The sequence below is a fragment of the Neomonachus schauinslandi genome, chromosome 5 (assembly GCF_002201575.2).
Source record: "Neomonachus schauinslandi chromosome 5, ASM220157v2, whole genome shotgun sequence".
In the NCBI taxonomy this organism is placed as follows: Eukaryota; Metazoa; Chordata; class Mammalia; order Carnivora; family Phocidae; genus Neomonachus; species Neomonachus schauinslandi.
Window position 1 is genome coordinate 18,175,971 of NC_058407.1, and position 12,734 is coordinate 18,188,704.

At 43.5% G+C, this 12,734-nt stretch overlaps 1 protein-coding gene and 1 pseudogene across 1 annotated transcript in view; both read left to right on the top strand.

Moving 5' to 3' along the window:
- Positions 1-12,734, top strand: part of LOC110578184 (putative tetratricopeptide repeat protein 41) — a 61,220-nt gene that overhangs the window by 30,124 nt on the left and 18,362 nt on the right. The window contains exons 7-8 of the mRNA XM_044914716.1: positions 797-995; positions 1,838-2,016. Coding sequence (XP_044770651.1) covers positions 797-995; positions 1,838-2,016 — 378 coding nt within the window. The remainder of the gene's footprint in view (positions 1-796; positions 996-1,837; positions 2,017-12,734) is intronic.
- LOC110577901 lies at positions 12,033-12,473 on the top strand (annotated as a pseudogene).

Consider the following 12,734-nt stretch of genomic DNA (forward strand, 5'->3'; position numbering starts at 1 on the left):
CAGTGGAAGAGGGGAGTTTCCTTCTTCTTCCATGGGTTTCTGAATCACTCTACATGCCACCAGCTAGCATGAAGTCTCTCCAAGCATGTAGAAAACATGGAATTCATTCCAATGGAAACGCAGAACAATGGGCTCACCTTCTATTACGGCTCTTATGAAGAGCTGGGCTTGGTGGGCCATCCAGCAGAGTGATTCATCTTGGAGGAAAAGCTTCAAGCAGAACATTTAATATACTTCTTTTTTGCCTTTCAAGGATAAGTATCTCTAAGCTTTTAATGCAACAAAACCGTCTTGTTTTTAAGGAGCTCGTTTCTGGGTAGTATGATCTGTTGGAATCACTTCTCTGGTGGTGAAAATATAGTAATCTTGGCTGTAGTGTCCAATTTGTCATTAGTTTGCTCAGCTTCCCCTTGGCCTCTGTGAGACCCAGGTGCAGACTAACTTCTCCAAACTGCATGTCCTCACATATTTGAAAGTGCTTATGTAGGTGGCAACCATGATGTATATTTAAAATAGAAAAAAGTAGGTTACACACATTTCTTGGGGGGAGGGGAAGAGAGCCTGAAAAATGAGCATGCTCCCTAGCTTTTCAAAATCTGGGTCAGTGATCATAACTGTAACTAATTCTTTGGTAAATTCGGATGGACTTATAAGAAGATACATTTTTAATATTTCAGGGTTTTTTCCAACCTCCCTGTTTATTGTATCTAATTATGACCACAGAGCTGTTATCTGCTATAGTGTATTCATATACTAAGAAGTCAGATGCATTCCACTGTAATTGATTTGTCAATAGGTGTGCTCACTCCTGTCAGAGAAAGCAGTCCATATACCTTTCAGAATCCAACGAATCACAGGAAAACACATTTCCACCGAGTCTTAGTCCGTTTCTTCCAACGGCAGACGGCTTTCTGGAGAGTGTATGAGGAGCTGCCATGGCACATGAAAATGAGCGGCTCCTGGGGGGACTTGTGCAGCTTCCTCTCAAGCCCCAGGTAAGGCTCGTCCTTTCTATATGGTGGCGTTTGAGCAGATTTCCTTCCTTTGCTAAGCACTGTGCTGACATGCCCACGTTTCCCTTAAGCAGGGCACATTCATTCACTTACTTGGTCAACCACCTGTTCATTCCTTCAGACGGGCCCCTCATTTGGCATCCCCTTCTGTGGCTGATGGATTCCTAGTGTTGCTCTGTTTGATCATCTGGCTCTCAGAGTGTTCCCTTCCCTGCCCTTCTTGACTCCACAGGGTTTCCTCTCAAAGTTAGGAAGATTCCAGAGACAGGAGGACTTGTAGATGGGCTAGGATAAAGAACTGACCACATTCTCCTGCTAGACCCTGCGTTCCCTTTCTTTCTTTTCCCTCCTGTCTACCCCTCTCTGTCCCCCCCCCCTTCCTTCTTGTCCTCTTATGTACCCCTTGGCAAACATGTATCATCTACTCACTCTGAATCCCAGCTCTTGTAGGCTCTGGGGATGCAGGTGGGAATGAGATGCAGCTCTATCTAGTGGGGAGTATGTGGAGCCAGAGAAGAGCTACACATGGGGGTCAGTGCTTCACTAGAGCAAAGACCCAGAGCCGGCAAGCTTGGGAGAGGGAGGGGCTTGCTCTGCCTGGTAGATTCAGGGAGCCTGCCTGGAGGAGGCGGCCTCATGAACAGATGAGTGGCAATGGCTTTGACTGCTTAAGAGTGACAGGCTCACATTTATCTGGTGACCTACCAAAGTCATAGTAGTTAAGGAGTTTATGAATAGGCTGATGGAATGGGGCAAATAGAAGAATAGTTTCCTTCAAGACATGAAATACTAAAATGACTTACATTAATACTTTGTGTTGCAAGTATCACAGACTTTATATCAAAGATCCAAAACCCAAGCTTCTGGACAAGGCTGCACCTCATCCACTACTGGAATGTGTTAGCAGAAGTTGGATACGATGCTGCTGGGGCCTATTTATTCACGGTGGCCAAGATTAAAGCCGATAAGTGCCATAAAGTGAAGAAGAGACATACCCTCTCAGGTACAATGAGTCGCTATGGTGCATTAGTCCGTTTTGCTGGGATGTAACGTGGCCAAGAGTTACTGTTCTCCTGTTTCCCCACAGAATTCTGGTCATTCCAGCAGACCTCTCTGAGTACTCCTACCTACAACTTAAGCCAACAGTTTCCGAAGATAGGAAATGGAGAAAGAGTGTTAGGTTTTTTTTTAAAAAAAATATTTTATTTATTCATTTGACAGAGAGAGACACAGCGAGAGAGGGAACACAAGCAGGGGGAGTGGGAGAGGGAGAAGCAGGCTTCCCGCTGAGCAGGGAGCCTGATGCGGGGCTCGATCCCAGGACCCCGGGACCACGACCTGAGCCAAAGGCAGACGCCTAATGACTGAGCCCCCCAGGTGCCCCGGAAAAGCATTAGTTTTGAGATAGTTCCTTTTTGTCTCTTGCTGTGGCTGTTTTCTGAGGCTCCGTCCCTCGCATTCTTCCTCTCTCTATTTTCTCATGGCCTCAACCGCACTCCTAGCATCTTCTCCGCCTTCTGTAGTTCCAGCCTTGACCTCCTTTTGGAGCGTCTGCATATGTGCCCCACTTCCCGAGGGCCACGGGCACTGTTGTTGCTCCATCGACGGCTTTCCTGAGTGACCAGCTGACAGTTCAAACGAAACAGGTGCAAGCCCTGAATCATTTCAGATGTTCCCTCCGCACTTGTGCTGCTTTCTGTGCTCCCTCTGTCTGCTCACAGCGCCCCTAACTCCCCCCGCCCCCCAGGGCCCCTCACTGCATCCTGGAGACGCGCAGTTATTGTCAAGGATGACCCCCATCTAAGTTGGGACAGCTGTCCTTCGACGTGCTGCCTAATGGCTTGGATTTGGACAGCACTCTGGTCAGTATTTCTTCCCTTTGTTCTCCATAGTAGGCCCCCTTGCCTGCGTCTCTTTCTCCCTGTATTTCCTGGCTTCTTAAACAGTAATAACATTCATTCATTCTTTCAACAAATAGTAGCTGCGCACCTTCCCTGGGCCCTGGACTCACTGGGCGCTGCTGATATATCGGTGAACGAGGCCAACTCATTCAAAACTAGTTCAAAACTGAAGCCTCGCTCCCATGGTTTTACCACCTAGTGATCATAAGAACAGATTTTGAGCGTTTGTCATGTGCCAGGCTCTAAGTTAAATACTTGATATGTATTTTGTTTAATTTTAATAAAATCTCTGTAGTATGACTAATATCTTGGTTGAAACTAAGGAAACTGAGTCTCAGAGAGGTGAAGTTAAGTTGCCCAAGATGTCCCAGATAGTTAGGGATGGATTTGGGCTATGTTGTTCCTGCATCCCTTTGGGTCCTTAGCCTTGTAGCCTTTACCTGTATTCTTTTTTTAAAAAAATATTTATTTATTTACTTGAGAGGTAGCGAGAGAGAGAGAGAGAGCACACAGGTAGAGGGAGGGGCAGAGGGCAAAGGAGAGAGAATCTCAAGCTGACTCCACGCTGAGCACGGAGCCTGATGCAGGGCTCAGTCTCTTGACCCTGAGATCGTGACCTGAGCCAAAATCAAGAGTCAGATGCTTAACTGACTGAGCGCCCCCAGGCACCCTGTCGATATTCTTACTACCATGTATGAATTATGTAATTCTGGAATTTCTCCAATTCACTAATCCTTCGAGTGGTAGGACCCAAGCGATACTCTGAGGATTCCAGTGTGTTAAATAAAGCCAGGATGCATCTGGAATTGTATCGGTGCTTAGGGATGTAGGGCGTGGGAAGGAGATAGGGGGTGGGAGATGGTGCGAGGAGAGCACTATGTGTCATAGGAAGCTGGCAGCTAACCCACAGAAGATGAGGTCTTCTGTGGGGGTGAGTGTCCTTCCTGATGATGCCATGCTGCTTGTCATAACGTGGTTGTTATGGTGATGGAAAGGGCTGGGGGCTGGGGGTTGACAGTGGGAGGAAATCACCTAACATTTCAGTGTGTGAGGATTTTCTGGATGTAAATGAGCCTAATTCAGAATGTGTCCCTTTGAATTAGGCTGGATAATCGGTACGGCTCTCTGCGATACTGCAAACATGCTGTTTGTATGATCATCTGCTGGTTGGTCTCGGCTCACTCTGGGCCCTGGGGGGCTCCTTAGCAGGGAGTCCTGGCCTCCATCACTGCCTTTGACACCTTCCATCTTCCTCACCCCTCACCCCTCACATCCTGTCACAGCCCAGTCCTGTAGATTTTACTTCCATCCAGCCTCTCACATCCTCTCTGTCTGGGCCTCCAGACCCTCATGCCCTCTGTCTGATCAGTCTTCACAAAGGAAAGCTGTGATCAAGTCACCCTGCACGTTGCTGCTGTCCGCCTTCATGTCTTAATCTCCACCTTGGCTGGCAGAGTCAGCCCATGGCCATTTGGCGGGGGTTGTGGGGGGCTTCCTGAAGTCCCTCCGGGACTGTGTAGGTTCACTTTTCCCCCTTTTGGATTGCTGAATGTAGAAGTCACAAGACCAACGACCTGTCACCAAAGCAGTAGAAGATTCATTGGAACAGGTTTAATTATAGCAGGAATCCTGTATAATAGTCCCAGGAGGCATTCCAGTGGTCTGGCTGGCTGTCTGGGTCCCCCAGGCCCCCCAAACATTGTTTTCCCTACCATGCTTATGTAAGCCACACATAGCCCAGAGACAATGGGTCCTCCTAAGGTGCTACGGAGACAAGGCCCTTAAACTGGAATGTTCTTTCAGAGGGGTTCTCGAGAAATCCTGTTTTATCGTCTGCAGTCACGGGTTGCTTTACCAATTCAGCCCTGCCCTCCCTTCTCATAAAGAGGTCTGGGCGGAGGGGCGCGCTTGTAATATTTACCACTAATACCCTGAATCAGTTCAGCGGCATTTGCCGAGTGACTGGTGCCAGATGCCTGGGGTGCCGCGGCCCCCAGGACAGACAGGGTTCCTGCCTTGTTGGAGCAGATGGTGGAGCGTAACACAGACACTCCTGAGAAGTTCAGCCTGAAGGAGCGGGACCTTGACTAAGTGACATTTCATCTGAGACTTGGAGGATGAGTGAGAGCTCATGGGACAAAGGGCTGAGGGGACAGCATGTTTGAGGACCGTGAGTCGGGGAGAGTGACGACCCTGAAGATCTGAGCAAGTCCAGTACAAGTACAAGAGAGCCTGCGCAGGCTCATCAGCCGGGGGGGGGGGGGGGGGGGGGGGGAGGAGTGTGTGAGGTCTCTTCCTGCTCCAGGAGGCCGTGCTGCAGCTCAGGACCCAGGACCCGAATGCACGCCCCGCCAGGCTTAGGGCGCCAGCTGCCGGACTCTGTGGTTTGGCGCCCCCTGGTGGCTGTGATGAGAACCAGAACCCTAACTTGTTAGGTTGGTGGAAAAGATGCTCAGTTCTGTGTCTGGAAATCGCTTCTCCCCAGGTGCTTCCTGCCTGTCCACTTGCCGCCCGGGTTTGCCCCTCCTGGCGGGATGCATGTGGGCAAGTTACATCTCTGACTGACGGCCAGTAGGGAGGCTTTGAGCCTACAGGACAACTTTGGTGGGGATGGGCCAATTTTTATAGATTATCTGTGACATGATAAGCTTGGTTTTGACTGGAGTCTTAGGTCACATCAAAGTGAAGAAAATCTATTTCTGGCTGCACTTGCATTTTTAGACTAAGTCAAACACCAGAAGAGACAGACTATAAACAGATGTGGCAGAAGGATGGGTCCCAGCATGGCTCCATCTTGACAGATGACTGGCTACCCACCAGGTGGCAGATGTGGTGGGTTGGGGAGAATCATTTTGCTTTTAAGGGGCAGGCTTTCTTACTAGAGCAAAGGGTAAATGCATTACAACCTTGTCTGAAGGTTGTAGTAAATGAGACAGTATCAGCTTTTCATAACTAACATATGATGTTTAGCCCTTGATACCTTTGGAAACTTCTAAATATTTTAGATAAATGGAACAAAATGGTTTATTAAAAACAATTTTATTTAAAAAAACTTTTAAAGATTTTATTTATTTATTTGACAGACAGAGAGAGAGAGGGAGAGAGAGAATAAGCAGGGAGAGGGGCAGAGGGAGAGGGAGAAGCAGGCTCCCTGCAGAGCAGGGAGCCCAACTCAGGGCTTAATCCCAGCATCCCAGGATCATGACCTGAGCTGAAGACTGACGGAGCCACCCAGGAGCCCTATTAAAAACAATTTTAAAAATAGCTCTACAGAAAAATTAAAAGAACAAAAGATGCAATTTTCAATGGCCACGGAAAATATGAAATATCTAAGAATAAATAACAAGAAATGTGTAGGATCTTTATTTTTATAAAACAGCTTTAGAATTATAGAAAATAAAATTCTAGTATATAGGCAGAAATACCATATTCTTGGATGGGGCAACTCAAGGTTGTAAAGCTATCAGTTCTTCCACAATTGACTTATGTATATAAAACAATTCTAAATGAAATCCCAGTGGGATTAAAACATTTCTAAATTTTCAAAATGATTTGAAAGTTCTTGGAGAAAAAATATCTGAGAGTAAGAGTTTAAAATAGAACAATTTGAATATCAACTTATTTAAACATGTTATGAAGCTATAATAATTTAAAAAATACTACTGTGAGCAAAAATAGCTCAGTGGAATGAAATAGAAAGCTCAGCTATAGACTCAGCTATAAATATAAAATATTAGGGGCACCTGGGTGGCTCAGTTGGTTAAGCGTCTGCCTTGGGATCAGGTCATGATCCCCGGGGTCCTGGGATTGAGCCCCACGTTGGGCTCCCTGCTCGGTGGGGAGCCTACTTTTCCCTCGGCCCCTCCCCTGGCTCATGCTCGCTCTCTCTCTCTCCCCCTCAAATAAATAAATAAATAAATAAATAAAAAGTGATAGAAGCTTTTCAGATAAGGAGGATCATGGAATATATAGTGCTGTGATAATGGTTCATTATTTGGTAAAGTTAAGTCACCTGAACCATTATACCAGAATATATTCCAGAACAATTAGAGTTAAATGTAAAGAAATGAAATTTTATATTAAAAAAGCTATAAGAAAATGTCAGTGAGTCTAAGCAAGAAAGCAAAAGAGTAAATCACAAAGAAAATAATTGGTAAATCTGTCTAAACACGTGAAATTACTACATGTAAAACAAAACAACACAACTCAGAAAATTAGAAACACAGTTACAAGACCAGTGATAACTGGGAAAAATATTTCTAACATACATGGCAGGCAAAGGATTGATATTTTTAATAAGTAAAATGCTCTTAAATAAGAAAATAATGAGCACTTCAATAAAAATAGGCAAGATCATGAGCAGGCCATCCAAAGAACATTTTCAGTTCTTGTCTGACTTTACTTCTTAGTGTCCATGGGTATTTTTGATGGTGCCCTTCCCTTCCAAACATTTTGGTCTCTTGACTTTGCTGACACACACTCGCCTGGTTCATCTTCCATCTCTCTGGCTCCTCCCTTTCTGTCTCTTTTGTTAATTCCCCTTCTTCTACCTGGCTTCTAAGTGTTTGAGTTCCTTATGGTTCTTTCCTTCTCATGTCTAATTTCACCCTAAGCATATTATGAATGTCTGTGGCTTCAGTGATTGTCCATGTACACGATTCCCACATTTATTTCTCTAGCCACATTTATCCTCTGAGCCAGAGATCCGTATATCCAACTTAACTGGATGATGTCTCCAAAGCTGCTCAGACCCGACGCCTCTAAAACTGAACTCACAACATCCCCCTAAAATCAGGTTCTCTTCCAGGAACTCTCAATTTACCATGTTGGAGTAATCCTTGACACTTTTCTGTCCTATACGCCCTCCCCAAATACATTTCATCACTGAGTCGTGACATTTTTTACTTCCTAAATGTTTCCCAAACTTGTCTCCTTGTCCACCTCCACCACCAATGCCCTTTTTTAAGCTGTCAGAGCTGCCGCACGCAGTTGTGAAGATCAGTAATACACATTTAAGCTGCCTCCATATCTTTTTATTGCTTGGTATCTCATTTCTTTTTATTGCTGAATAATATTCCAATGTATGAATATGCCAGTTTATCCCCTTGCTTATTGAAGGACATTTTGGTTACTTCCAGCTTTTGATGATTATGAGTAAAGCTGCTGTAAACATTTGCATGCAAGTTTTTAAATCAGTTGGGTAAATACCTAGAAGCCTGATTGCCCAAATGTGTGGTATGACTATGTTTATTTAGCTTTGTTAAGAAACTGCCAAACTGCCTTCCAAAGGGACCGTACCATTTTGCATTCCCACCAACAATGCATGAGAGTTTCTGTTGTTGTCTGTCCTCACTGGCATTTAGTATTGTTAGTTTTTTAAAAATTTTTATATTAGCCATTCTAATAGGTTGCTGTGATATCTTCTTGTTTTAATTTGCAATTCCCTAAGGACAAATAATGTTGAGTATCTTTACATATCGTATTGTTGAATTTTTAGAGTTCTCTTGGATAGATGTCCTTTATCAGATGTATATCTTATAAAAATTTTCTCCCAATCTGTGGCTTGTCTTTCCATTCTCTTAATGGTACCTTTCATAGAGCACAAGTTTTTAATTTTAATAAGATCTAACTTAATCAGTATTTTCTTTCATGTGTTGTGCTTTTTGTGTTTTATTTAATAAATCATCACCAAAACACAAGGTCACATAGGTTTTTTTTTCTATTTCCTTCTAAAACTTTTATAGTATTTCATTTTATATTTAGGGCTATGATCCATTTTGACTAAGTGTTTTGTAAAAGGTGTAATGTCTAGATTCATTTTTTTTTGCATATGAATGTTCAATTGTTCCAGAACAATTTATCAACAAGACTTTCTCCATTGAATTGTCTTTACTACTTTGTCAAAGATTGGTTGGACATCTATGGAAGATTTTTATTGGGATTGCATTGAATCTATAGGTCAAGCATCTTAACAATGTTGAGTTTTCCAGTCCATCAACACAGAACCTCTCTCAGTTTATTTAGATATTCTTTGATATCCTTCATCAGAGTTTTGTGGTTTTCTGCATATAGATCAAGTACATGTTCTGTTAGATTTATGCCTAAGCTTCTCATTTCTGGGGTGCTATTATAAATGGCATTGTGTTCTAAATTTCCGATTCTGATTGTTCACTGCCAGTATTAGGAAAGCAATTGGCTTTTGTATATATTTTTTTAAGGTGTTTTTTAAAAATTTATTTATTTGACAGAGAGATAGCAAGAGCAGGAACACAAGCAGGGCAGGTAGGAGAGGGAGAAGGAGGCCTCCCACCGAGCAGAGAGCCCGACGTGGGGCCCGATCCCAGGACCCCGGGATCATGACCTGAGCCGAAGGCAGACGCCCAACGACTGAGCCACCCAGGCGCCCCTGGCTTTCGTATATTAACCTTGTATCCTGTAACCTTGTTATAATTGCTTATTAGTTCTAAGAATTTTTTGTTGATTCTTTGGGATTTTCTACATAGATAAGCGTATCGTTTGTGAACAGAAACAGTTTTATTTCTTCCTTCCCAATATGTACACTGTTTATTTCCTTTTCTTACTGCACTAGCTAGGACTCCCACTGTGATGTTGAATAGGAGTGGTGAGAGGGAACATCCTAACCTCAGCTTGTCACCAGCATCACTCTCGTGAGCCCCACGACCATCACCTCTCACCTGGCCCATCATCACAGCCTCCTAACTGGCTTTCCTACTTTAATTTTTTTTTTCCCATAAAGTCAACTGTCTGCTTAGTAGCCAGAATGAGCTTTTAAGAATGTAGACCAGATCATGTCACTTTCCAGATTAAGATCATTCCAGACACTTGCTGTTTGCACTTATACTAAAATCTGAACTCCTCAGCTTAATTTACAATCCTTTGTATAATCTGACCTCTGCATGCCTATGTAGTGTCATTTTATAAGATTCTTCCTCTTGGCCTCTAGATGCCAGCCCCTCTGACCTTCTTTCAAGTGTATTCTGCCTTTGGGTCTTGGCACCAGCTGTTCCCTTTGCCAGGAATGTTCTTCCCACTCATATTTTAATAGTACCAGTTCTTTCTAGTTATTTAGATCTCAGCTGAAGTGTCACTTTCTCAGAGTGGCCTCCCCAGTCTGATGTTATACCTAGTCATTCTCTATCTTGTCAACGCGTTTTAATTCTTTGCATACCTTTCACCTCTACCTGATTTTGTCTTGTTTATTTATTTGTTTGTTTGTTTTTTTTTTTTTGTCTATCTCTGCTCCCTGTTGCCCTCCGACCCTCTCAGCTGCTGGAATGTAAGTTCCATGAAAGAAGGACTCTGTCTCTCGTGTTCATTGCTGTATTCCCAGTGCCTGCAGCAAGCACCAGGCATGGTGTGGCTGCTGAATGGCCCCTTCCTATGTCTCCACCCTGATCTGGAACCAAACACCTTGCTCTCTCTGCTCTTCAGTCCCCATCTTTCAGTTCTCTAAGCACCTTGCTTTTTCCTGCCCAGAGCCTTTGCACATGCTCTTCCTCTCTCCAGAATTCCCACACTGTCTCTCCCTCATTTTGCCTCAATACCTTCTACTCTTTTTTAAACTCTCAGCTCAATTGTCATTTCTATGGAGAAATCTTCCACAGTTCATATCACCAACTCTTTCGTGGTTCTTTTCATGTTTGAATTTATATTCATTTGTATGATTCTGTGATAATCTATCTTCCTCGCCATTCTGACAGCCTAGCTGGCGGGGCCCAGGTCTGTTTGGACTCATCCTTTATCTCCTGCACCCAGGACAGTGCCTGGCCCACAGCAGGTACTCACAGTGCCCTGGAAGTGGTTGTTAGAGGAATGAGTTCACTAAAGAATAAATACTGGATTTCATTGGTTCTAAGAAGTAGGCTTGCCCCAAACTTAACATTTCTGAAATAGGGATGCATCTTGCAGTTGATGGCATCTTAGAGTTGATGAACATGTTTTTAATAAATACATTACTATATTCTATTTTGCTAATAATCAAAGAAATGCAAATTAAACCAAGATGCTGTTTTTCAGGTACCAGATGTGCAATTATTTTTTTGGTAGTGAATTTTAAAGACATTAAATAATGGGGGCATCTGGCTGGCTCAGTCGGTAGAGCATGTGACTCTTGCTCTCAGGGTTGGAAGTTGGAGCCCCACGTTGGGTGTAGAGATTACTTAAAAATAAGAAAAAAAAATCTAAAAAAATAAAATAAAAAATAAAAATAATAATGTTGGTAAAGGTGTGGGGAAATAGGTACTTTTACATGCTACAGTAAGAGTTTATATTGGGACAGTCTTTCTGGGGAGCAATTTGGCAATATATATTCAAAGTCTTAAAAATATTTTTTTTAAAGATTTTTATTTATTTATTTGACAGAGAGAGAGATAGCGAGAGCAGGAACACAAGCAGGGGGAGTGGGAGAGGGAGAAGCAGGCTTCCTGCCGAGCAGGGAGCCTGATGTGGGACTCGATCCCAGGACCCTGGGATCATGACCTGAGCTGAAGGCAGATGCTTAACGACTGAGCCACCCAGGCACCCAAAGTCTTAAAAATATTAATATCCTGTGGCTTATTCAATTTAACAGTTGCTCTAAGGAAATAATCAGGGATGTTTAAAAAGATTTCTGCCGACGATTCACACTAAATAACATTTAATAAATAAATATTAAATAAAAATTGTATGTAAATAAAAAAATTTAATACATAGTGAAAAATTGACTAAGGGTAATCTGTAAAATGGAATACAGACCAATGGTAAGTACATGCGTTCTCAATTTTTAAAGATATGGAAAAATATTCTAATACAATATATTTTTCGGTAGACTATAAGCTCCATGAGGGCAGGAACCGTGAATATTGTGTTCAGTATATATTCGATATCTAGCACTGTGCTGACACATAAATATTTGTTGAATATGGAAACGAAGAAGCAGGTATTAAACATAACGTGGAGTGGTGCTGGGAGCCTGGTGGCAGGGTGCCCTTCCTCAGTAGGGTGGTGGCGGCGTCACAGTGCTGAGGGGATACCCCTGCCCACACAGCCCCTGGGCTGGTGCCAGCCCCACCCCCCCTCCAGCCTTGCTTCCTCTGCGCTTCCTCCCTTCGCTCACACCATGGCTGATCAGCTGACCGAAGAACAGACCGCTGAACTCAAGGAAGCTTTCTCCTTATTTGACAAAGATGGCCATGGCACCATCACAACAAAGGAACTTGGAACTGTCATGAGGTCACTGGGCCAGAACCCAACAGAAGCCGAATTGCAGGATATGATCAACGAGGTGGATGCTGACGGTAATGGCACCATTGACTTCCCAGAATTTCTGACTATGTTGGCTAGAAAAACGAAAGCCACAGTGAAGAAGAAATTCTCAAAGCATTCCGAGTCTTTGACAAGGATGGCACTGGTTACGTCAGCGCGGCGGAGCTACGTCATTCATGACCAACTTAGGAGAAAAACAGATAAAGAAGGAGATGAAATGATCAGAGAAGCAGGTATTGATGGAGACGGACAAGTCAGCAATGAAGAATTCGTACAGATGATGACTACAGAATGAGGACCTACTTTCAACTCCTTACCCCCCGCCCCACCCCCGGAAGAATCAAATTGCATCTTTTACTTAACTCTTGAGAAAAAAAAAAAGTTCATTTACTCATTCTGTTTCTATATAACAAAACTGAACGTCAAAAGTACCTTCTGTCCACACGCACAAAATCTGCATGTATGGGTTGGTGGTCCCGTCCCCTAAAGATCAAGCTACGCATCAGTTTTACGATAGAAACACTTACACTACCTTAATGATAAGGAAGCACTTCGT